At 39.3% G+C, this 27,907-nt stretch overlaps 1 protein-coding gene across 2 annotated transcripts in view; it reads right to left on the bottom strand.

Moving 5' to 3' along the window:
- Positions 1-27,907, bottom strand: part of Srbd1 (S1 RNA binding domain 1) — a 209,274-nt gene that overhangs the window by 74,953 nt on the left and 106,414 nt on the right. For both annotated transcript variants that reach the window (XM_008823071.3, XM_029558632.1), the window contains exons 15-16: positions 11,846-11,937; positions 3,697-3,779 (exon numbers count right to left, since the gene is read on the bottom strand). In XM_008823071.3, coding sequence (XP_008821293.1) covers positions 3,697-3,779; positions 11,846-11,937 — 175 coding nt within the window. The remainder of the gene's footprint in view (positions 1-3,696; positions 3,780-11,845; positions 11,938-27,907) is intronic.

The raw sequence follows: 27,907 nt of genomic DNA, 5'->3' as shown, positions 1-27,907 counted from the left end.
TAAAAATGTTATGGTAAGCCAGGTGTAGTGGCATAGGCCTTTAATCACAGCACTCAGGAGGCAGAGGCAGGATGATTTCTGTGAGTTGGAGGCCAGCCTGTTCTACATAATGAGTTCCAGGCCAGGTGAGGCAGCAGGGAGACCCTGCCACAAAAAAGAAAAAAAAAGAAAAGAAAAAACTTGTGAAGAATAATTTCTCATTTTAGTAAATTATCCTGAAAAGTGGGCTTTAAAAATTTTATTTTATTTATTTATTTATTTATTTATTTATTTATTTATTTATTTATTTATTTATTGGTCTTTTTGAGACAGGGTCTTCCTGTAGCCCCAACTGCCCTGGAACTTGCTATATAGACCAGGCTGGCCTTGATCTCACAGAGATCCACCTATCTCTGCCTCCTGATTACTGGTATTAAAGGTATGGGTCACCTTTTACTTTACTTTTTTTGAGGCAGGGTCTTGCTATAGTGTCTAGGCTAGCCTTAAACTCTTATTCTGTCTCAACCATACCAGCAACTGAAATGAGTCACTTTAGACTTTACTTGACTCAAAAGCCCGAAATTGTAATGTTTACATGCTATTGACAGGCTGTTCATATATTTTATGTAAATGTTTCAAGTAACCAACATATAAATGTATACAAATCAGTAAGAAAAACCCAAAATCTTAACAGTAAAATATGTAATTATCAAAAGCTACATAACAATTTATAGCAAATAATTTCTCTAATGTATCATCTGGCTTATGTGTTAACAAAGACTTGTGTATGTTCAAGGTTGAAGCTCCACCAGGCTTTTCTTTGTGGTTGGTACCATTTGTGCTTAGTATCTTTCAGGAATTCCTGAGTTTCCATGTACTGAAAACCCCTCCTCCTTGTTTACTCAGCCACTCACAGAAGCATGCACTTACATGGCTACAGATATATATGCATACCTTTTCTGTCATCTCATGGAATGTGGGGTATGGACAAGCTGGTGCTGGTGGTGCAGTTAAAGAATACACTGGGTTAACTAAGCATTTTAATCAGTTTCTCAGTTTCATTATTTGCTAATCTATGTGTACTCTGAATTACTATAGCCACTTCTCTTCCATCTCAGACCTGTAGCTCTAACTCCTTCTTGCTGTCTCTCCTGGAATATCCTCTAGGCAGCTCAACCAACATGTCCAAAGGGGAATTATGTTCTTACCTATGGTTTCTCTACTTAGGCATTGAACACATACTAGAACTCTGAACAAATCCTTAACAATCTCTTTCCCTCACTTATCAGCTAGTCCTACAAAACAGACTCCTTTCTGCTTTAGCTACCATCAACTGATCTAGGCACTATCATCTTGCACTTGGCTAGTTGAACAGCAACTTCAGCCAGCCTTACTGCTTTTCCTTTTCTACCTTAATTTTTCTCGCCAGACTGGCCAAAGTTAATGTTTAAAAATACAAATCATTGGGGCTGGAGAGATGGCTCAGCAGTTAAGTACACTGGTTGTTCTTGCAGAAGACCTGGGTCCGAATCCCAGCACCCGCATGGCAGCTAACAACTGTCCATAACTCCAGTCCCAGGGGATCCGACAGCCTCTTCTGTCCTCTTCAGGCATTGCACAACACGGGTGCACTTACCTACATGCAGGCAATACACATACACATAAAATAAAAATAATAAATAAAAAAACATTAAAAAAAATACAAATCATGTCATTACCTTGATTAGAGCTCTTCTATGACTTCTCACTCTGTTGGAATAAATTCCAAATGCTTCCAAATTAAACACTCTCTCTGAATTCAAACCTGGAGCTTCGTCCTCTGCTAATTGTTTCTTAAATACTGCTTTCATGTCAAAGATCTATTAGGCTTCCTGGGTTCTATAAATCTGAAATATTTCTCTTTTCCTTAATCTACTACCTTAAGATGTTCCAAAACTCATCTTAAATTAACATAACTATAATTCCACTCACAATTAACTATGTCATAAAACTGCTAGGTTACACTCTTTAGATACCAGACATTTCTATCTACTGTTAAATAGATCCCTTAATAACTATCTTTACAAATGAGCAAGCTCAGTTAAACATCTTGTGCTAGTCAGGCTTTTGTTACTGTAACAAAATACCGAGCAAAGCCACCTAAGAGAAGGATTCATTTGGCTCAAGGTTTCAGTCCATCCTAGCAGGAGGTGTGATAGAGCAGAGTAGCTCACCTCATGGTGGTCAGGAAGCAGAGAGCAGCATACCTGTGCTAGCTGGCTTACCCCTGCTTCCCCTTTCACTCCATCTGAGACCCTCTCATCTATTAGGTGGTGCCACCCATGTTCAGAGTGAGTCTTTTCCCTTTAGCTAATCCTCTCTGAAAATGCCCTCACAGATATATCCAAGACCCATTATAAACTCTCAGGCATCTCTCAATCTAATCAGCATTAAATATCACAGAACTGAATGGCTCTCAGGCCAACTTACTATAAATTGAGAATATTTAGTCAAGTCTCAGTAGAAGACATGTTAATCTAACCTTTGCCACTGTGTGATCAAAGGTAAAAATTCCTAACCCCACCCCTAACCCCCAGTCAGATGATGGTGTGTGGCTGAATGATTTCTGGAGTTTCTTCCATTTCTAGTAATCACAGACACCATGGCTTAAAATATGACTCCCTTAGAAAGAAGAATAAAAGGACATTACTCAAATCCCATGAAAATTATACAGGGAAACAATGTATTCTAGATCTAAGGTGGCTCATGCTTGTATTCCCAGCACTTGGGAAACTGAGGCAGGAAGACTGCCATAACTTTAGGTCATTCGACTACATAGTCAATTTTAGGCCAGTCTAGGCTACAGAGTAAAACCCTGTCTAAAAAACAAAACAAAAAAACCCAAAAAGGACAATTTAGGGGATGAAGATGGGAAAGGGACAAAGTCTTGCTACATTGCCCAAGCAGGTCTCAAACTCATGAATTCAAGTGATCCTCCTCCTCAGCCTCCTGAGCAGCTAGGAGTTCAAGCATGTATCACATAGTCAGCTTAAGAAAGAGTTTCATCAAAGAGGAAAATACTTTTAACCTAATCTTCCCAGAAACAACTCCATAGGTCATAAGCTCCTTCTATCATTGTGGATCCACTCTGCCAAGGTGTACTGCTGTCCTCAATCACTCAGTACATACATACAAACTCAAGAGTTGAAATACAGCAACAAAAACTACAATGACGGTGATGACCATTGTAACGACTTGAAAATTTTAGTCTATTTTCAGTAAAAACCAAAAACTAATTACAATGACAACACAGGAATGGAAATTGGGGAAAAGTTCACAGTAAATACCACAGGCTTCTCCTTAAACATCATTAAGGAGCAGGAGTTCATACTGGTTTACACAGAGCCACACTGCCCCATGGTCCACACTTCCTCCACTTCTATACACTGTTGAGAAGACAGCCTCTCCAAACTAAGTTGTTAGCCTGACCTAATGTTTTAATAGACTTTAAATATGACTACAGCCAATTTAAAGACCTGATCAAAATTATTAATACAAGGAAAAAAAAAACAAAAAGAATATCCCCCTTCTATAACAGTTTAAAACTATCTTCCCTACAAATTGTATAACATTTGAAATTGGAAATTTACTTCCAGTAACAGTCAATTGCAATGCCATGTTTGACCATGTGCTTTGTATTGATGGCTTTTAAGAATCAAATGATCCACAGTGCTTTACCTGGTACATTCCAACTCCAATGTGCTTCGGCTCAATTTTCACTAGCTCAGCTAATGGATCTTGAACACGCCTTGCTATGGAAACTGAAGAAACAGAATCAGAAAACAAATATGACTTAACGTGAAAAGCAGTACTCAGATAACTACTTAGGTTAGTTCTCATGATGTGAACACTTAATCCTACCCCTCTTATGCCCAGCTCCAAAGATCAACAATTTAATTAATTTTCAAAGCATTCTCTCTTTCCTCTTCCATGCAAAAAGGGAATGCAAGATTTCAGGATTATGTCAGCAGGACTCTCAGGCAATCTTTATTATTTTTGAGACAGGGCTCTAACACACAGTTCTAATCATGTCTTTACATCACCAAGGATCGCAGTCCATGACCAAGAAAACTGAAGTCAACTTCGAACATTCCTTTATCTATATCATGATTTTTACTCATTTATTATTTGTCATTTTTAAACCAAATATTCATAAAACTTCACATCTAACTTGATTTATATAAAGCAGAAAAGACATCTCAATTCATATGAATGTAAGCATGAGGAAATTTAATATATTGGCAGCAGTATTAGAAATTCAATAAAAGGATACACATGATGAGCAATCTCTAATCTACTGTCACTGGAAAATCCACATTATGAAAACATAAACAACAAAAACTGGTTAGGGAAGTTTGATAGTTTGGTAAGTGTGGGTAGATTCTTATATTTTCAAATTTCTTAAATATACAAGAGGGTTTTAAATTGTTTTCTACATAGCTAACCCCCTTGTTCCCTTTTCCACTCTAATATTACTAAACACAAAAGAACAACTGAAATTCTGGTTCCCAGGAGACATGAATTCTACAGTAAGAGCTTGTGGAGCTACATTGTCTCTAGTAAACAGCCTAGCTAGAAACTAATGTTTCTAGAGTCTGTATTTCCCCCTCTTCTCTCTGTATGGTATCAATGCCCAAGCACAAAAGAGGTGGTGTGAGGACAAAGAGATGAGCACTGTTTAATACAAAATTTAGAAGTCCCTATGTCCGCAGCAGGGCCCATTGGTGGTGCACTCCGGAGGCAGAGGCAAGTGGATGTCTGTGAGTTCAAGGCCAGCCTGGTCTATATAGTGAGTTCCAGGCCAGCTGGGGCTATGAGGAGACCCTGTCTCAAAGAACAAAAATATTAAAAAGGAAAGAAAAGTCCTGTGTCAGAGCTTTGGGGAGAAGATGGAGCTGATTTTCTTTGGGCAAAACAACCAAGACTGAGTTCTTTGGGCCACAAGAATAATGCCAAGCTCCAGGCTGAGGATAAAGGGCCCACATCAGACTTCTGGAAGCAAGAGACCAAGAGGAGGTCAGAAAAAGAGTTAACTGTATGGCTGATCAAGAGAATTAAGAGATGGAAAAGAAAAGTATAAACAGTAGGAAATAAAAATAATGATGGGCTGGGGAGATGGCCTAGTGAGGAAAGGACTTGCCATGCAAGTGAGTGAGACATGAGTCTGAGTCTCAAGAACCCATGTAAAAGCTGGACATGCAGTTGTGACATCTGTAATTGCAGTACACCTACAAAGAGATGTGAAGTGAAGACAGGAGAAACTCGTGAGCCAGCAGGCTGGCATACACAGTGGCAGCAAGACCCTGCCTCACACAAGGTGGAGGATGGACTCCCAAGGGTGTCTTCTGAATTCTACAAAAGTGCTATGACATGCATGCACCCATGTTCACATACATGAATGTGCTCTGATTTACACACACACACACACACACACACACACACACACACACGGCACATGCACAGAACAATGAGAAGACTATACAAGTAAAAGATTTCAGGGAAACAATAAACACAGTTACTATATGCCCTCAAATTTTACTCATGAATACATTATTTAAGAGGAAATAGAAACCTATGGCTACATAAGATCTTATACAGGAATTTCATATTAGCTTTAATCATAACAGCCCAAATATCTACCAACTGGTGAATGAACAATAGAATATTAATTGGCGATAAAAAGGAATGAAACGCTTACACACTCAGCATGGATAGACAAAGGTGAAAAGGCAGTTACAAAAGAGCACACATTGATAAAACTTATACAAAATGTCCAAAGCCCTAGAACAAGAGAGCAGCATTTGCCAGGGGAGAGGAATGGAAGTGACTGATACTGGGTGTGGGTTTCTTTCTGAGTCAACAGAGTTGCTTAAAAGAACTGTGGTGGAGCTGGAGAGATGGCTCAGCAGTTAAGAGTACTTGCTGCACTTAAAGAGGATCCGGGTTCTGTTCCCAGCACCCGCTGTCTCCAACTCCAGTTCTAAGGAATCAAGAGATGTAAAGCCCTCCTATGTTTCTTTTTTTTTTTTAATTTAAAGTTTATTTTTATTTTATGTGTATGAGTATTTAGCCTGCATTGTATATAAGTGTACCACATGTGTGCAGTGCCTGCAGAGGTCAGAAGAGGGTGTTGGATCCCCCGGAACAGGAGTTATGGATGGTTGTTACCCTCTTTGTGGATGCCGAGTACAAATCTAGGTCCTCTGTAAGACCAGTGCTCTTAACTCCTGAGCCATCTCTCCATGCCCCTGATGCCCTCTTCTGGCCTCCACAGACACCAGGCATGCGCACATGGTGCACTTACATACAAGCAGGCAAAATACACACATAAAAATAAATCTTTTTTTAAAAATTGGACTGTGATGTCAGCTGGACAACCATGGCTACACTACTGACTTGTAGACTTATAAAGATAAATTTTATGCTATGTAAACTATATGTATGTGAGGTTTATATACTTGAATGCAGTACATCCAAATGTATGCCAAGTACTATTATGCTCACATGTCATCAATACTTTGCTGTAGCATTACAAATATTTACTATTGTAAATTATTTGGAGGGGAAAAATGCATAGAGAAAGTGCTATTATGGCTCACACCTGTAATTCTAGCCCTTGGGAGGATGAGGCAGGAGGACTGTAATGTCTTTGAGGGTAGTCTGGGCTACAGAGGGAGACCCTATCCAAAATAGCAAAAAGTAAAGATTAAATAAGTCCTATTATAAGGTATCAAACTGGGTTTTTGCACTGTGATAGACTAGACAGTCCAATAAAAAGACAAAAAGGAAGTATATATGTGGCTTTCATTTTTAATAAATGATAATTTTTAAAATATTAATGTGACCTTGTATAAAGGAAGATAATTAGGGATACTGAGATAAAAAGTTAAGCATTAGAGAAACGGAGGGAGAGGACAGGGTTAGTGAAGACCACTAGCCTTAAAAGATAAGCAAAACACACCTTCCTCCTATGGAAGGCTAACCTGAAGTGCTTGGTTAAAAATCTGCATGCCCACAGGCAGTAACCTAGAAAGTAACATTTCCTTTCCTTCACAACATGTCTTATGCCCAAATAAAAAAAGGGTTACAGGAATTTGAGATTTTTAGTTCTGAGAAATATCAAGACTCCTAAAACTCATAGAATAAATCAAATTATAGCCTAAAAGACTCCACTAAACAGTACTCTTTAAACTTTGTTTTATGTTACCTAACACTATCAAACAGAGATATTTATTGCTGAAAGCTCAACAGTCATCTCATTTTATTCCTTCTGTTGGCATCAGAAGGAAGATAGAGAAAAGTCTCTACATTTGTGGACAAGAAGCTAATGATTCTACAACCTGATGAAATGATTCTATAGCTTGACTCTGATGACAGTGGTGGCTGCCCAACTAGCATGAGTTTTTCAAAATTCTAAAAAAGGTAAGATTTCACTTTTTGTAAACAGAGCTCTAAGCTGGTTGTGGTTATACATGCCTATATCCCAGGACTGCGGAAGAAGATCCAAAGTTTCAAGCCAGGATACACAGTGAGACCTTGACAAAAACCAACCAAACAACAACAACAAAAATATCACACAGGGCTGGAGAGATGGCTCAGCAGTTAAGAACACTGGCTGCTCTTGCAGAGGACTCGAGTTCAATTCCCAGCACCCATATGGTGGCTTACAACCGATCATTAAGTCTAGTTCCAGAGGATCAGAAGCCTCCTCTAGCCTCCATGAGCATTGCATGACACAGGTGCACTTTCATACATGCAGGCAAAACATTCATACACATAAAATAAAAATAAATATAGATGAGAGGAATAAAAATAAGTAAAACATTTTTTAAATGCGTGTGTGTATTCACGCCCCATCCCATAAATGATGAAAATGTATTTTTCTGAGAAATTTAACTTTTAAAAATTTCTCGTGTATCATCTTTATTTCCTCCAAGCTGCTTTCCTTCTTCCAGTGTATTCTGGGAAGGATCTTCAGTGCAAGTTTTCCTTACACATGAGGTGATTCCTTACTGTCCACCAGGGGTGGAGTTCTAAAAAAGCTGACTATAGTGCCTTGCCCAAAGGTAAGGGTATAACAAAGGCACTCCCGTTCTTTGTGAAGCCATGATCCTGGCTTGTGGGATGCTAGTCAAAGCCAATAATCTGCAGGAAAGCTCTGCTCCTCTTCAGTCTCCAAATAACATGTGAATATTTGCATAGCTCCCCTTGCTTGCAACAGGGACTCCCCCTCCTCCCCCCACCAAACATTTTAACTTTAGGCTGAGTCTGTCATTGTGGGAACTTTCCATATAACCCTCCCAGAGATTAAGTCCACATTCTCCTACAGATATAGAACAACAAAAGCAGTTATACTACATGAAAGCAGAGGACTCAGTGCTGCCACCTGATTGAAATATAATTCACTAAACAACAACTAGCCTTTTTTTCTTTTTTGGTCTTTTTGAGACAGGGTCTCCCTATAACCACCACTGGCCTGGAACTTACTATGGAGACCAGGCTGGCCTTGATCTCACAGAGATCCACCTGCCTCTGCCTCTGGAGTACTGGGATTAAAGGCCTGTGCCACACACCATGCTAACAACTGACCATTTTAAATAAAGTACAGAAGCAGTGCAGCTTACATTTTAATTCATTACAAACCCTGAACACATTTAGCAGTCATTCTCCATTCCTGTCTTTCCCTAGTCCCTGACAACTGGCTGTCTGCCTATGGACCTACCTGTCCTACAAATTTCCCATCAATACCACCACACAGCATGTATCTTTTGGGACTGGCTCTTTTTACTTGCTTTAATGTTTTTAAGCTCCATCCTTTCATGTTTCAGTACTTCCACCTTTTTACAGCTGAAGAGTATTCTACTGTAGGGAAATAATGAATTTATCTGTTGATGGACACTGGGTTGTTTCCTGGTTTTGTAAATGTATACACTGTGACTAGTGTAGCTGAGTCTCTGCAAGTACTTGATTGAACTCCTCTGTTCCATGGCTGAGAACATACCTAGGAGTGTAGCTGCCAGATCATACAGGAATCTATGTTTTAATTAGTCTCGTGACTTTTTAAACAGACTTTCAACCAGTGCTTGTTCTTTAGCCCCACTCTTAACAGACTTCCAAAGGGGCTTCAGGTCACCTCCTAAATCCGCAAGGATTCCACAATCTGTTGTTCAGTGTTTACTACAATGCTCTCTTAGGATCCAACTTTTTCACGCTGCCTGGTTCCCTTACTCATCTGGCTCCCAGTTGCAAAGCTGTTGCTGCTCTCTCTTCTCCCATTCTCTTTGTCCTTGTGGGTGTATTCCTTCATTCTCTCACGTTTCTGTCTTAAAATGTTGTTTTTTAGGATTTTAGTAGGAAGGGAAAGAATAAAGCATATTCAATCCCCTATCTTAACTAGAAATCTTTGGTGTTTTTATTATAATCCATCTACTCCTACCAATTCAATTTGAATGCTTCTCATATGCAAAGTATTTACTGTGGGAGATATAAGCACGTATGATAAAGGCAACATCTGTTTTCAATAAGCAGATAAACTAGCTAAGGAGATGTAGTAATGTGAAGGTCATTTCATATATATGTTTAGTGTTTGTATGAACATTACAATTCTCTTATATTTTAACATAGCAAACTTATAGAAGATTTACATCAAAGCTTTTTCTGTTGCTGTAACAAAAATCCTGGCACTGGGCAATGTACTTAAAAAAGAAGTCTATTCAATTTATAGTTGTAAAGGTAGAAAGGCTAAGATTGACTAGCCTCGTCCATTTGGTTAGGGTTGAATGGATCACAACATGGAAGAAAGAGAAAAAGTCATATGCAGAAAGGGCAAAACACATGGGGTGGCCATGCTTTATAACAATGAACTCTTATGAAAACTAACTCACTCCAAAAGACTAGTCTTTACCCCTTCAGAGAATAATATCTTCATGATCCAAATTCCCAAGAGCAGACCCTTTCCTCTTTTGGGTTTTATCATCTATCAACATTGCCACACCAGGGAACAAACTTCTATCACATTAACCTGGAGAGAAACCACATATAAACTATACCAGGTAAAGTCTACATTTCTAGGGTCTGAGGTCTGAAATCAAATATGAAGTCATCTTAGGCATTAATCACCAGGAAGATGCCAGGCAGAAATAAAACTTGAAAAAAAAAGTAGGCCCTAGGAACCAAGATGGGAGACTCCAGCTTCTTTGAATATTTGTCTTCAGACTAGACTTTGAAGACTCAATTGTCTAGGTAGATGTTCTGAGGTGGCATATATTAAAGACCATCACTGCCACACAGGATCAAGTTGAGCGAGAAGGAAGGCACGCCTGCAGTGAATCACAGACTGAAAACACAGCTAGCTACACTCTGACATCAGTAATTAGAGCCAGACAGTGGCTGCCTTGTCAGTTCTGTCTTCATAGGGTCTTCTTGGAATGTTGTAATCTGGCTTCACCTACAGTTCTGTGACACTTATGTGCCCACATGGGATGTGATTAGGAAGAAGCAGCAGTCTCCCTAACACTGGGAAGCGTGAGGGACTGCTGCCTCCCAGAAACTACGGCAACGTTCTGTTGGAAGATACCCTTTCAAAGCTAACTTAGGAAGTTCTTTCATTATTTTTAGAAAAGAAAATATTTCTTTTAAATATTATATACATAAATATTAAAGACACTCACAGAATACATGGCTTCTTTGGGCCTTAGTTTCTTCATCTATAAAGTAGGAATAATAATAATGTCCCACAGAGCAGTTGTGAAGATAACGGCATGTATCTAACACAGTGCTTCATACACACTGAGTAAAAAAAGATCAGGATTGGTGATCCCCACTCTGATGACTACCCCTCTTATCATGATCATCACTAGCAGTTTCAAGGCAAGCACCAAATGAGTGCAAGGGAAGAAGGGAGAACCGGGCTGAGCTGCTGTGATGGGGGAAACAAGACTTGAGTTTAAGAAGATAGTCTAGTCAGGAGATTGCCTTATGCGACAAATAACCAAAAGGGATGCCACAGGGACTTCTGGATGTTTAAGAAACAAAAAGGAAGAAAATAAATTTTTAGCTTTAGACTAATACAAAACTTTTCAAAAATATATCTCCAGGCAAAGAGTTCAAAAATAGCCTGTGAAATTACCTAAGAGCAAAAATTAAAACATCCATCACTAAGAAAATAACTGAGACATCCTCCACTACACAGAAAGATGCTCAGTCTAGATCTAATATTCTACTTAGACCAACTGCATCCCCTAGATGTATCTAAGAATTTGTGGTTTCTTCAAATATAAGAATTTAACTATTCCATACCCTAGACCTCAAAGAAATCAAATAGAACTAAAATAATAACAGGCTTTTAAAAACAATGTAGCATCTCCTGACACCCTCAATTACTGCTGAGAGAGAATATTAAATTGTCAAGCACTTAGCAATAAACTAAAGTCTACATATGTTCACTCCCTGGAACTACAATTTTTTTATGTTTCTATGGTACTTATGGCCAACAAAATGTATAATAATTTTATAGTAATAAAAACAGAAGACCTTAGAGTATTCTATTGTTTTTATTATTGAACTCTGGCCTTTAATTTTAAGACTTTCTATATTAATTTTTCAGCATTCTCTAGAGTACTATGTGGTATTTAAAAATCACAAGAGCATTCTTCCTCTTTTTCATAATTACTAGGATTAGTTTAATTAATAACTTTCTAAAGTGTCAATTTTCATACATAAGACAGAGCTTTTACATTTTCATGGATACTTAAGATACTTAGCTTGCCACATATAAAAATCCCAAATATCAAAATTCGAGGCTTGCTGATGGGCCACAGCTTCTCACCTGCACTTCTGAGGTTAGGATCCAGCCCAGGCATCTCTTTGTTAGCCTCAGGGCTGACGCTGTAGATAGAGGCTCCTGCTTCACTGACGATACTGAGAAGAAAGAAAAGCGGGAACATTATTTTCCAAACGCTATATGTGGTCAAAGAAAATAAATGAATGAAACTAAGTATTATAATGAAGACTAGCAAGGCAAAGTGCTCTCCTCTGATCTCAGTGACACCTACAGTATCTATTATTCCATCACAGAAAGTTAAGGTTAAGTCACGTATTTCTGCTTTTCTACAGAGTAAGCACATAGGTTTAAATCCATGATGAATTCATTCTGTTATTTTCTCTGTCACCAGTAACAAGAGACAGCTTATAGATGAGCACAATGAATACTTTCCTGTGATGCCAACTGCAAAACTACCAGAATCTACTTAGCTTCTCCTGTGTTTAGAATGCATTCTTGACTAACAGTTATAATTCCCATTTGAATTAATCACCCTAAGCATTTTGGGAAGTATACAGTAATATGTGTGAGGGGTAATAGGCACCAAAACACCATTGCCATAAACACTGTTACTATTATTACCTAGTTATGATTAACTACCACACATGGAGAAAAAAAGATCAGACAGGCAATCACTCCACTTCCTTTCAGGAGGGTCTGGCATCATCCTTTCAGTAAACTTGAAGACTTTCACTTCAGGCAGGTACTAAAGCACTCCATACATCATTTATTTAATCAAAACATCACATAAATTATCCTTTTTCCTTTCTTCTGTGGCTCCAAACACTTCACAATCCACAATGAGAACATTCTTATAGATGACATTTGTATGATGGTTGACATTCATGTGGTTCATCAAACATTTAAAATTGGAGTTCTCCTTTACAACTTAACACTCAAAGAAAGGCTATCTACTCTTAAGCATCACAAGCCTTTTGGCTCTATCACATCTAGGTGTGAAGATTGAAGACAAACATGTTAGTACTCAATTTTGATTTCACTTTTGGCAACTTCTCTCCTTCCAAGCTCCTCAAAATCTGCTTCAATCGTCTGAGATAAACTTTCTGGATAGGTTTTAACATTTGCCCTGTGGTAAAAATCAAACACAGAAATAAAATGTGGAAGACTCTTAATTGAATTGAGAAGATTATTTTAGAGTCTGACATTGGGAAAAAGGAGCACTGCAACTGAAAAGCACAGCTTTGCCACCAACAGGACAGTGTAAGAGGCAACAGTGCAAACTACAGAAATTACCATAATTAGCGGATTAGGTCCTGTTTTATAGGCAGGCAACGTACTCAAGGTTATGGCTGACAAGCAGCTGAGCTAGATTTGGATCCTAACCAGCCTGATCCCCAAGCAAGAGCTCTTGACCACCACGAGTGAATAACTGCTAACTAACTGCACAGCTTTCATGACTGTGATAACCTAGTTTTTGTGCCAAACCACAAGTGCAACATCTTCTCTAGAGCCACTTTGACAACAGATCCATAAGAACTCCTATCTCTCTTCTGGTGTCTTTATCAAAGATGAATGAGCTTCATTTTCATAAGTATCCTTAGAAGAAGATCAAACGTATAATTTCAGGGACCAAGTTTAAAATAAAAGTAAATTGTACTTTTCCCCCCAAAAGTAATATTATTCTCATCTTTTACTACATAATGATCAGGAAGTTCCAGACAACAATTGAGAAGCTAATTTTAAAAAATGGTACCAGATACAACACACACACACACACACAATAATAATAACAACAATAATACGTAAATAAAATGAAGGAAACACACACCAGCTAAATGGCTAAGCAGGTAAAATGCTTGCCACCAAGTATGAGGACCTGAGTTCAATCCCTGGAACCCACAGTGGAGAGTGGAAGGAGAGAACTGACTTCTGAAGTTGTCCTTAGACCCCCCACAGGCATGCTATGGCATGTCCATACATTCTAAATTTAAAAAACCTTTTAAAAACAAAGTGGTAACTATTAGTATGGCAAAGTAACAAGCTGAAAAAGTAGCACGCTAGAAGTCATTTTCCCATTTCAGAGCAGCAGCTTCTGAACCCAGAGCCTTTGGACTACTAGCCAGGGAGAAGCAGGCTTATTTAAAATAACACACAAAATGTTTGTGTTCATGCAAACGCTGCCCTAAAAAAATGGATTCTAGCTATCACTGGTTACTTAAAGAAATTCACGACCTCCAAAAAGGTTATGAAACATTACCACAGGATAAGAATATTTAGCAACCAGCTATAAAAATTCTATTTCAACACAAATCAACATTCAAGCTAATGAAGCCCTTTCTAAAACAATCTGGAGTAAATTCAGGCTTCGACTGGATAGGCCTTTAATAAAAATCACTGAGGACACGAAACTGGGTGGGAAGTAACAAGGGGAGTGCAGACAGGGGAGGGGTCTGAAGACCATCAAATACATTTATAGGAAATTCTCAAAAATTCAATAATATTTTTAAAAGAATATTTTTTAAAAATCTCACCACAATTTTATTTTCTATTATTTCCAGAAACTTCCAAAGTTATGACTATTTAAAAGAAGGGAATTTAAATGAAGGGAAGTTAAAATTTTAATTAACTGTAGCCTTTAGTAGTTGGGTACCTGAGAATTTGTTGGGTGATTCACTGTCTCTCAGAGGTTATAATTCTCAATAAACTGAGGGAAACTGTTACAAAAAAACCCACTCAGATAATAAATAGTCTTCCAAATTCCACACTGCCACTTCTTTAAACAGAGGAATACAAAACAGATGTGACACATTGCACCTAAAGATTTTAGATTAACATTAGTATTAAATCAATACAAAATGTAGAAAATTTCATATGCCATACTTACTGAATAGTATAGGTCCAATAAACAGGTCAACACTAATCATAGATCAGAAAGCTTAAATAATCCAAATGAACAAAAAAAACTTCAAGACGGATTACATCAGTGTAAAACATGTAAGGAACTAAGAAGTGTATGTGGCAAGAATTAAATACAGAGTGGAGATGATTTTTTCCCCAGGAGAACTTGCCAAGAACAAAAGCTGTAACGCTCCTCTTCCCACCTTTTCATTCCTGTTTAGAGTTCAATGACAGATATTCAGCAGTAAGGCACTTTCTATTTAATGGCAAGTTTCCCAATCAACTACAAGGGATTATCCCAATGATCTGTAATATACTGAATAAAACAAAAGTGAACTTTGTAAAAGTTTCATATGCAATAGTTAGTATTACATTTAAAAAGTAAATTTCTCTTTATTATAAACTAGCCTCAAAATCATAGCAATTTGATTATTTTGTATACTTGACCAAAAAAACAAACAGGACAAACCAGAACTTAGTATTTGAGGAGATTTTAAGTGATGAAGTTGTAGCTAAAAATGCTTGAAGAATCTCTTAGTGTTCTAAAGGTCCTTCACCAGCACAGCTAAGACAAGCAACTAAATCAGGATCGAAGGTCTTGAGCTTGAAATATACAACGGTATATTTCAGAAGCTAATGTTGGAGCTACATTTTACCAGATCTATTAGGTTCATACACTAATTCTCTAGAATTAAAATGATAATTTCAGAAACATTTTAAGCATTATTTGGGGGATCTTCTGGGTCTTTTTATGTTAAAAAAAAAATCAAACCACATCTTCAAAAGCACCCACAACACAGAAACATTTCCTTTCAGTTCACTAAAGTGCCCCAAAACTCTGTAAATAAAAATGCTGCATTTTGCTTCCTCAAGTAAAATTCAATGATAGTTTTATGTAAAATTCATCATAAATTAAAAATTGATCATATTTTTTAAAGATACATTTAAGTTTCAGAATTGATATCTCCGCAATTCTACTAAAGTAGACTGCATGCTGATAAAGCCAAGTTTGTAAGTACTTGTGTCGTTACCATTCAGACGGTAAGAGAACATGGCGCCTTCACTTTGTTCTTTACTAAACTGAGATGGGAATGTGAAATTTTTTATTTGCTTGCTTAATTTTTCTTGAAGTTACTGTTTTCACATTTATTTGAAAGGCTACATGGAGCTTCTGCACAATTCTCTCTCTCTCTCTCTCTCTCTCTCTCTCTCTCTCTCTCTCTCTCTCTCTCTCTCCATTCCTTTCTATAGCACACAGTGCAAAGGATAAAAGATCCCCTGTCTGTCCCCTCCTGTTTTGTCATGATAAATCTCACCCACAAAAGGGTGGAGACATTAGTGGCTTTAAATCTCTCTCTCTCTCTCTCTCTCTCTCTCTCTCTCTCTCCATTTTCCAAATATGAAAATAGCATTACTGTTTCCCTTGATTTTGAAATAAATTATTTACTGCCTTATGCTACCAGAAGAATTTAATTTAAAAATTTTACTCAAATAAAAACAGTAAGTGAGTATCAAAAAAAATCTGCCAGGACAGGATTCCCATACTAATACACACTGGTGTGTTTCTAAGTCTTCATAAAACTCTATTGGGATTACTTCTTTTTTGTGTACAAAAAACAAAACAACACTGCTGAACAGCTACTATGCTGAAAGGCTAGCTCCTTTCACTAAAGTCTTAAAAATAATTTGTCTAAAAGCAGCCCTTCCAACTTTTCAGATTGGAAGTATTCATAGAGAAGTTAAGTGAGTTCATTAGTCTCAATGAATAATAGAAAGCATTAAAATATTAACCAAAATATTTTAATTCTTTCATCTACACATAAATTAATCTAGTGTGACGTATAAATAGATTACTGCTTATATTTTAAGGGTAGGTAATAAGCCCCAAACTCAAACCGCTATAAACAGAAGGGGCTCTGGGTCTTAATGCTTAAAAGGGTACAGCTAAGCTGTTTTAAATTCCTTTATTTAAAGGGGCTTATCATTTCAGGGAGTCTCAAATGAACATTACTTTATCATTTTAAAAATTAAGATAGGGGTCAGAGTTAGGGTTAGTGTTAAAAAAAATTAAGATAATCTACTGGGGTATGGTAGTGCATACCTGTAAGTCCAGCACAGGAAGGCTAAGGCAGGAAGATCACAAGTTCACGGCCAGCTAGGCTATGAGGGAGACCACATCTCAAAACAGCAGCCAACTAACCAAACAAAATCATCATCAAGGACAACAAAAACAGGGATAGTCTGCTGATGAACAGGAATAAAGTTTTTAAAAAAAAAAAAACAAACAAACAAAAAACAGGACACCAAAATCAAACACTGGCAAGATATTGAACTGTAGAAGTTGGTGGGAGTAAAACATTGGACCAAAAGTTACAAAAATACACATTTTTTCCCTAAACTAGCAATTAACTAATAACAAACATCTTTCATTACTAATGATCTCTAAATACAACCTTTAAGCCATTGTAAGAATGATATTTTGATAGTCACATAAAAGGTAACAGCAGAAAGCTCAAGTTTTCAGATTTAGATACAGGCCAGATGGGGAGCAATGCATGAGGAAAACCTCTACAGCAAAGTGCTTATCATACAACACAAGTTTCCATCTCCAAAGCCATCCTTCATGGTCACCAAGACGCAACTTGGTTCACTATTCACAATATTAAACACGAGAATCCATTCAAAAGTATTTCAGAAAAGGAATGTGTATGAATTTAGCATTAACGGCAAAATACGACGAAAGAGAAAGAGGAAGAAAACAGCACTTCAGTATTTCAAGGCACTGGCACATTTGCCTTTAGGTATGTAACACTAGCACCATCTGGTGGAAGGCAAGTTAGAAGCAACTTTTAAATTAACAGTTGGAACAGGTCTCAGCACTATTTTTTTAAAAACATGACCATTTTCCTAAGAAAGTAACTTTAGCAATGGTACAGTTATCACAGAGAGGATCCATAATAAACCTGGGCAGAGCTGAAGTCTACCTCCCATGAGACCTCCAAGTACTCGCAGTGGGACATCCTATCACACGGTACCGACAGAGCTATTTCAATAGAACAGAACACCCTTGTGTATTGGATAGCTTCAATGATCAACTTGACACACCTGGGAAGAGGGACCCTCAATTGGGGAATTACCTTTATCAGACTGGCCTATGAGCATTTTCTTGATTGTGGAGTAATGCGGGAGGGCCCAGCCCACTGTGGGTGGTGCCACCCCTGGGGAGGTGGTCCTGAGTTGTATAACAAAGCAGACTGAGTACAGACCAGTGAAGCAAGCCAGTAAGCAGCATACCCCAGCTTTTGCCTCCAGGTTCCTGCCTGAGTTCATGTTCTAGATCCTCTCCATGATGAACTGTAAGCTGAAGGTGAAAGAAATTAAGCCCTTTCCTCCCCAAGTTGGTTTTGGTCTGTTTTTTTTTTTCCAATTTTTATTATTTTTATTTTATGTGTATTAAGTGTATTGCCTGCAGGTGTGTAAGTGCACCTGTGTCGTGCAATGCCTGCAGAGATCAGAAGAGGGCATCAGATTCCCTGGAACTGGAGTTATGAATCACTGTTAGCCATGTAGGTGCTGGGAATCGAACCCAGGTCCTCTGCAGGAGTTATCAGTGCTCTTAACCACCGAGCTATTTCTCCAGCCCTTTGGTCCGTATTTTATTACAATAACAGAGAAACAAACTACAACATCTAATTTTTCTTCAGCGTCCCATACCACAATGGATGAAAAAAAAGACCTAAAAAGGGCAGATCCAAATTAACAACTACCAAGTAAAACTTTAATTTGGAGTTTGGAGTTTGGGGTTCCTCAAAGATAGTAACCTATCTTGTGCTGTTTTAAAAATATTAAAAAGACACCCCCCCCCAAAAAGGAGGGCACTGTGTTCATGCCTGTCATCCCAATACTTGGGAGGTAGAAGCAAAAGGATCAAGGAGTTCAAGGCCAGCCTAGTCTACTCTATGAGTTGGAGGACAGCCCAAGTTACCTAAGACACTATCTCAAGGAAAACAAACAGGGCTGAATTGATGGCTCAGTGGATAAGAGCACTTGTTGCTCTTCCAGAGCTCGAGTTTAGTCCCCAGTGGCCCACATCAGGAGGCTTACACTCACCATTCCAGGGGATAGAGGGGGGGGGGAGAGAGAGGACGGGGGCGGGGGAGAAGAGAGAGAGAGAGAGAGAGAGAGAGAGAGAGAGAGAGAATATGAATATCTTAAAAAAGGAAGAAAAACAAAGCCTGTATTGAAGCAGAGAATCCAACTGTCCTATACAGTATCATAAACTTCTATTCTTACTGCTGCTGAGCTGCTATGAGGCCCCGTGATATGTTACAACACTACATTTAAATCTTCTACTGCTATTGGTGGGTCAAAAGCCACTATAGGGGAAAGCAAATCAGCAAAATGAAAGATGATGAAGATGGAGAGCTTGTCTCCTATCTATAAATCAATAACATCCTCTGAGGTAGAAGCAATTGGACAGAGTGGCAGGACAGAAAGTAGCATTCTCCATGGCCTTCCATAGTAAGCATAATGGTTCTTTCTCCCTTCCCATCATCATCTTCTTCTTTCCTTCATTTCTTTTACCCCTACCCTATCTATGAGATCAACATGCAGTTGTTACAAAAAATACATGATGCCACTAAGGACTGGCCACTGGGCCAAATGCACAGTGGTTTTAGACCTAGCAATAGGCGAAGGCCCTACGGATTCTGGACAGGAAAAATAAACTGTCACATTACTACAAATGTTTCTGGTTCACCATTAACACAACACAAAAACTCAGAGGGCAGAGAATTATGAAGGGTGAGGAGGCTGCTCTAACTTTATAATTAAAATATCCTTGGTCAACACTTTGAAATGCACTGACCTGAAAAACATGTCCACCTACCTGGGATTCCCCCAACACACCCCAAAGTAGGATTCTCCTGACTAAAACTGTCAGTTCTTATGTGCTCAATTTGCACTTGTTCATACAAAGGGTTATCTGCATTTTCCTATTTATTCAACTGCAATTTTATAGAGATAAAACTGAACGTTCATTAACTGCAAACAAAGTTGTTGTTTTTTTCTCCAAAAGGGAAAGTTAGCTTCATTCATTCTTCTAATCCTATTTTATTTAATTTGTGTCAAAGTTTAAATATATCTAAGTTACTTTTCTTGTTGCTATGAAAAAAACATCCTGACAAAAGCAACGTGAGAAAGGGTACACTGTGGCTCTCAGCTTGAGGGACTGGTCCTTCGTGCAGGGGAAGTCCTGGCAGCAGGAGTCTGAGGCAGCTTGTCACATACACAGCAGCCAGTGAACAGAGAACTGTAATCCTCCTGCTAGCTAGCCTCCCATTTATGCAGTCCAGTACCCAAGCCCAGGGAATGAAGGGTGCCACCCACTTTTAGGGTGGGTCTTCTCAGCTCAACTTACCAGATCAAGATAATCCCTCACAGATATGGCTCATCTCCTAGGTGATTCTAGATCACGTCACATTGACAATATTTACCACTGCAGCACCTATAAGAATTTGTCCACCAATAAATATGATGGATTCAGACTGCTGAAGACATTCAGAAAATGAAACTTACTCCAAAGCATTCTCCTTTACTGTCTATCCAAATACAGCAATCAGAATCTTAGGCAAACAGAGAAAATAATATTCAAATATTGCTAATAAAAGCCCAGTAACATAATACTAAGTATTAAAAGCTTTAGAAAAGAATAATAACAAAAGTTGAACTCCAAACAAATGTTCAGCAGAGAAGCAAAGACAAAGAGAGTGAAGAGCAAAATAATTTAACAGAGAGGAACAGACTTGGGTACTGTGGCTCACACCTATAATCCCAGCACTCTTGGGGCTGAGCCAGGAGGATCATAGTGAGTTTGATGTCAGCATACTGAGACCATGCTTTAAAAACCAAAACAAGGGCTGGAGAGATGGCTCAGTGGTTAAGAGCACTGGCTACTCTTGCAGAAGACCTGGGTTCAAATCCCAGCACCTACAGGGCAGCTAACAGCTATCCTTAACTTCAGTTCCAGGGGAATCCAACACGGTCTTCTGGCCTCCATGGGCACTGCAGGACATGGGTACACTTAGACACATGCAAGCAATACACTCATACACATAAAATATAAATCAAAAAATTTAAAAACCCAGAAAATCATTGAGGTGCATAACTGAGATAAGGAAACAGATAAACTTTGCCAGCAACAACAGCACAGTTTAAAGTTCAGAGATAACAATGAACACTCCATTTTTCAATAATTTTTTCTAAACAGCACATTTCACAATCCAATTCCACAAATGACTGCATTTATTATTTCCATACCGTGTTCCCACATCTCCTTTTGGCCCTCTTTACAGCTGGCATATCCCACCCCTAACTCTTCTACTTCCCCTGAAAAGAACTTAAGCCTCCTTTCAGAGGAAATCAAAGTCACCTCCCCTGATTCCCAAGACAAGCCAGGCCCTAGCTACAAATTTCATCTACCACCATCCAAGTAGGATCTCGAGGCCCCACTCTGGAGCAGCCTCCACCATTAGAATTTCTGTGGCAAATGGAGAAAATACTGAAAAATAAATCCAAAAGCACATGCCACATCTAAAAGCGACCCTAAATCAAGCCCAACTCTAACTGGACTTTAAAATATGCAGTGTGGGGAGGAGAGAATGACTGCTCAATCCAGCCAGCTGCTCCATTCATTCTTTATCAATAGCCAAATCTTCACTTTTCTGGGATCACTGCACACTTCTAGCGTGCCTATATTACTCTGTGTAAATATTTAGGAGAAATAATTCCTTTCAAAGATCTAAACTTCCACTGTTGTTATGGCAAATGAACCTGTTTATGCTATGTTCGTTAGCTAACTCAGGCCTGAAAGAACATAGGAATTTACTAACATGTGGTACACAAACATCACAATCATAAAGCTTCTTGGGGGGACATATCAAGAACATGAAAGAAGTTTATTTTTACTTGCATTGCCCTATAATTTCCTTTAACTCTACTAGAACAGCCCTTAATTCAAACCTTTCCTGCAGCTATAAGAGGAGGGTAGACTGGATATACATACATAGAAAGCACATTCCCCACATCTCCATTTAATTGTCTTGATTCTAGAATAGCAATTCTCAAGCTTCAGCCTGCATGGGAATCAGCTGGGAGGCTTGCTTAAACACAGATGGCTGGGCCCTACCTTCAGAGTTTCTACTCCACTGAAGCTGAGAATGTTCACTGTTAACATCACCGGCAACACTGCTGCTACTGGTCTTGGAGCACACTTGGTTTCAAGGCTTTATTGAGATATAATCTACATTTCCTAAAACTCACCCATTGTGAGTATATTAATTCAGTGACTTTTAGCAAATGTACAACCACACCAAAATTCAATTTCAGAATACATCAATTTCAAACAGATCCTCTGGGACTTTTCACCCCACAGCCTGGGTATCAATTAATATATGCTCTCCATAGACTCATCTTTTCTGTGCATTTCATAGAGCAGGAAGCATACAAAGTTTGGCCTTCTACTTCTTCGGTCTGATGTTCTAGTGCCTCCTCTTATTCCCGAGTAATGCTCCATTGTTAAGAACACGCCACATTCCATTATCTATTCTGGTGGTGGTTGGCTCTGCTTTGTGTACTATGATGGCTTGAATGAATATGTCCCCCATAGGCTCCAAGTATTTGGACATTTTGTCCCAAATGGTGGCGCTTCTGTGGGAGGTTTTAGAATGTGTGGCTATACTGGAGGAAGCACATTACTGTGGGTGGGCTTAGAGAGTTCTTAAGCCTTGCTAGATCTCCAGTTGCTCTCATTTCCTGTGCCTGCTGGAAGACGTAGAGCCTAGCTTCCACTCCTCCTCCAGCCACCTCTGCCACCATGCCTCCCTGCCATGATGGACTGTAATTCCCCTGGAACTGTAAGCTCAAATGAACTCTTCCTACTATAAATTGCTTGGGTCAGTGTTTCTATCACAGCAACAGAAAAGTGACTAGTACAGTAACTGGTACCAGAGAGTGGGCTGTTGGCTGTGAAGAACCTGACCATGTGGGGTTTTGAAGAAATGTGCAAGACTGTGGAAGTTTGGGCTAGAAAAGCAGTTGACTGCTATAAGCAGAGCGTAACAGCCCATTCTAGTAGGTGTTTGGAAGAAAGTAGTGCTGAGAACAATGCAGTTCCAGAGGGAAATAAGGGGTTAAGCAGCAATTGGGATATTTTGACAAAGAGTTTGCCTGGAGTCTGCCCACCACTAAAAAGCTTGCCTGAGGTTAAGCTGAAAAGCAATGGACTAATTTTTTTAGCGGAAGAAATTTCAAGACAACCTAATGTAGAAACAGTGGCATGGCTATTAATGCTGAATATTATGCAGATCTACAGTGAAAGAGAGCAAATGGGGCAGAAAGAAATACAGTTTGGATTGAAAAACAGCACTAGGGGGCTGCACAGCCACAGGCTTCCTGGTGCAGGCATCTTTCCTAAGTCTAGTGGCACCCACCACACCCTGACTCCCCCAGCCTCATCCACCCTCCCAGCTCCCCTATGCCATCTCTCCTCCTGGCCAGGGTAATGGCCCATTTCCTGTCTTGGCACGCCAGACAGCGGAGCTGACCTCTCAGGCCAAAGTGCCCACTGCTTCCTGATCCTTTGCATCCATATCAACAGTTCCTCCCTGCAGTCACCAGCAGCCCTCAGGGCATGGTCCCATCCCCACCACCCTTTGCTTCCCTGGGCAGCTCAGCCACCAGGTTCCTGGTGCTAGCATCTTTCCTGGGTGAGGACCACCGCACCCACCATGCCTTGACTCCCTCAGCCTCATTCACCCTCCCAGTTCCCCTCCTAGCCTGGATACTGGCCCATTTCTTATCTTGGCACCTCAGGCTCCTGGACTGACCTCTAGGCCCAGAATCCTCACTGTTTCCTGATCCTTTGCATCCAGACCAACCCAATCCCTACCTGCAGTCCCCAGGAACCCTTTGGGCCTGGTCCTGCCCCACCTCTCTTTGCTTCCCTGGGCTGCACAGCTGCAGGCTTTCTGGTGCCAGCATCTTTCCTGGGTAAGTCCAGCAGCACCCACCACACCTTGACTCCCCCAGCCTCATTCACCCTCCCAGCTCCCCCACCCCATCTCTCCTCCTGGCCTGAGTACTGGCCCATTTCTTGTCTTGGCACCCCAGATAGCAGGGTTGACCTCTTGGCCCAGAGTCCCCAGGGCTTCCTGATCTGTTGCAATTAGACGACCCCAGTTCCTCCATGTGGTCCCCAGGAGCACTCTGGGCCTAGTCCTGCCCTCCACCTACCTTCCCTTCCCTGGGCAGCTCGGCTCAGCCACCAGCTTCCTGGTGCTAGCATTTTTCCTGGGTGGGTCCCACGGGTCACCCACAGAGCCTTGACTCCAGCAGCCTAATTCACCCTCTCAGTTCTGCACCCCATCTCTCCTCCTAGCCTGGGTACTGGCCTACTTCTTGTCTTGGCACCCCAGACCCCTAACTGCCTTCTGGACCAAGAATCCCCAATGCTTCCTGATTCTCTATCCAGACCAATCCAGTTCCTCCCAGTTGTCTCCAGGAGCCCCCATGGCCTCGTCCAGCCCCCACCTCCCTTTGCATGCCTGGGTGGCACAGCCACCTGCGTCTTGAGACCAGCATCTTTCCTGGGCCCTGCTCCCAGGCCATGCCAGCCCCCAAATTCCTGAGAGCAGCATCTTCCCTGGAGGGATCCAGACCTTAGAGCATCTGATCCTTATCTGACTTGGGCCTCTGTGGGAACTTGTGAAGACTAAAGGATTTGTCGACTCCAAAATAAAATCAAAAGAGAGAACCTGTAGCCCAGACTACCCAGCCTTTCATGCCCAACAAGTAAACCACCAAACACACCCAGTTGTAAACCCTAAAGTTTACAAAAAGAAACAGACCTAAACACAACAAAGGAAGGCTTGTGTCTCACACAAGAATCAGAAACTACAAAAGATATTCACATCTCAAAGTCACAGAGAAAAAAATAATGTGAAAAATCAAAATAATATATCCCCACCAAGTACCAATGGGTCCTCTAGAGGAGTACAATGAGAACCCCCCAGAGATAACACAGGACATAGAACTCAAAAGAACAATTATACACATGATAAAAGAATTCAGTGAATTTAAAGAACACACAAACAAAGAAATCAAAGAAGAGAAAGAAGATAGGGATAAACATCTGAATGAATTCACAAGAGTTAGAAATATTGAAGAATACCCAGGCTGAAATGAAGAAGGAAGTAAAACACTCAGTAAGAGAATTTAAAACAACAGGAGAAAGCCTCACCAATGGGATGAATGAAATGGAAAACAGAATATCAAGACAGAAAGATAAAGTGGACGAATTAGACCACTTAAGCAAAGATTATGAAAAATTTAAGAAAACAAGAATAGAATATGCAGGAATTGTGTGACACCATAAAAAGACCAAACTTACTAATCGTAGGCATACAGGAAAGAGAAGAATCTCAAGATAATGGTAGGAACCAGATCTTCAACAAGATTGTAGAAGAAAATTTCCCAAAACTGAAGTAAGACATGTCCATACAAATACAAGAAGCACAGAGAACACCAAATACACAGGACCAGAAAAGAAACTCTCTATGGTACATATAGTAAAAGCCACTACACTACAGAACAAAGAGACAATACTGAAAGCTGCAAAAGAAAAATAACAAGTCATGTATAAAGGAAAACCCATCAGATTTACAGCTGACTTTTCAGAGCAAACTATGAAAGCCAGAAGAGCCTGGACCAAAGTATTCCCAGTTTTAAATGACCACAGATGCCAGCCCAGATTACTTTACCAAAATGCCTATTATAGTCGAAGGGGAAAGAAAAATCTTCCATGATATAAATAGGCTGAAAGAATTCATGTCCACAAAACCAGCCCTTCAGTCTTGAAGCAATAGAAAGAGCTAAACAAAGCAAGGACTATACCCAAGCAGTTACAGAAAGAAACGCAATGAAGATATAACTGTGGAAATGCACACCTATAACAAGAATGTGAACAGAAATGAAAATGACAGGATTTGCCGGGCGTGGTGGCACACACCTTTAATCCCAGCACTTGGGAGACAGATGCAGGTGGATCTTTGTGAGTTCGAAGCCAGCCTGGTCTACACAGTGAATTCCAGGATAGCTGGGGCTACAAGAAGACCCTGTCTCAAAAAGACAAAAACAAAAAAAGAGACAGGATTCAATAAACATCTTTCATTAATAACTTTAAATATCAATGAACTGAACTCCCCAGTCAAAAGACATAGACTAGTTGAATGGATTAAGAAATGAAACCCATCTTTTTGTTGCCCGCAAGAAACTCATCTCACTTTCAAGGACAAGCATTACCTTAAGGTGAAAGGATGGAAAAACATATACTAAGCAAATGTTACTAAGAAAAAAGCAGGCATTACAATTCTAATACCTGATAAAATAGACTTTAAACTAAAACTAATCAGAAAAGACAAAGAAGGCCACTTCATTCTGATCAAAGGAACAATAAACCAAGAAGATATTTCAATCATGAACATATATTCACCAAACTCTGGTGCACCCAACTTCATAAAAACAGTACTACAGGACTTTAAGACCCAGATTAATACCAAATCATTAATAGTAGGGGACTTCAATACCCAATTGTCTCCATTAGACAGGTCAACAGGACAAAGAATGAACAGTATCTGAATTAAAATATACCATATATCAAATGGACTTAAATATCTGCCAAATATTCCGCCAAAGTATCTAAGAATATACTCTCTATTCAGTGCCCCATGGAACCTTCTCCAAAATCAACCATATTTTGAAGCACAGAAGAAAAAAAAAAACCCTCAAAAAATACAAAAAGACTGAAATAATTCCATGCATTCTATCAGACCGTGATGCCATAACGCTTAAAATCAACACTGTAAGAAACACTAGTAACTACATAAACACATAGAGATTAAACAACACACTCCTGAATAATGAATGGGAGAAAGGACAAATTAAGAAAGAAATAAAAGTGTTCCTGGAACTAAATGAAAAGGGCAATATAACAACAAAAGCTCTGGGAAACAATGAAAGCAGTCCTTAGAGGGCAGCTTATAGCTTTAAGTGCCTACATTAAAAAAACATCAGAAAGAACACAAATAAATGACTTAACATTGCAACTCAAGACACTTGAAAAGCAACAACAAATGAAATTGAAACACAGCAGACAAGAAAGAAATAATAAAAATCAGAACAGAAATTAATAAAATAGAAACAAAGAAAACAATACAAAGAATCAACAAATCCAAGAGCTGGTTCTTTGAAACCATAAATAAGATTGACAGACTGCTAGCCCAGTTAACCAAAAGAAAGAACACCTCAAAATTAACAAAATCAGAGATGAAAGGGGAAACATCACAACAGACAGCAAAAAGACCCAGAACATTAAAAACCTATATGCTACTAAATTTGAAAACCTAAAAGGAATGGACGGGTATCTAAAGGCATGGGAACCACCAAAACTAAGCCAAAAAGAGATTAACAGCTTAAACAGATTCTACCAGACATTTAAAGAGGATCTACATCCAATACTACTTAATTTATTCAAAAAGATAGAAATGGAGGTAGAACTTCCAAATTCCTTCTGTGAAGCCAGCATCACTCTAACATCAAAGCCAAGTAAAGAAACAAACAACAACAACGACAAAAAGAATATAGACCCATATCCTTAATGGACATAGATGCAAAAATTCTCAACAAGATACTTGAAAACCGCATACAGGCACACATCCAAAAGATCACCCACCATGATCAAGTGGGATGGTTCACTATACATAAGTCAATAAACATTATAAATCATATAAATGGGCTCAAAGACAAGAACCACATGGTCATCTCAATAGGTGCAGAGAAGGCTTTGACAAAATCCAACATGCATTTATGTTCAAAGTCCTAGAGGGAATTGGACTGGAGGGAACATATGTCAACATAATTAAAGCCATATATAACAAACCCACAGCCAACATGGTTCTAAACAGAGAAAAACTGGAAGCATTCCCATTGAAATCAAGAACCAGACAAGGCAATCTACTATTTCCACTCCTCTTTAACATAGTACTTGAAACTCGTACAACAGCAATAAGACAAGAGAAGGAAATTAAAGGAGTAATAATTGGAAAAGAAGAGATCAAATTATCCCTTTTTTGCAGAAAACATATTATATCTTAT

Source organism: Nannospalax galili, unplaced genomic scaffold, assembly GCF_000622305.1.
Source record: "Nannospalax galili isolate Female #2095 unplaced genomic scaffold, S.galili_v1.0 scaffold286, whole genome shotgun sequence".
NCBI lineage: Eukaryota > Metazoa > Chordata > Mammalia > Rodentia > Spalacidae > Nannospalax > Nannospalax galili.
This window is presented reverse-complemented; position numbering and strand designations above follow the sequence as displayed.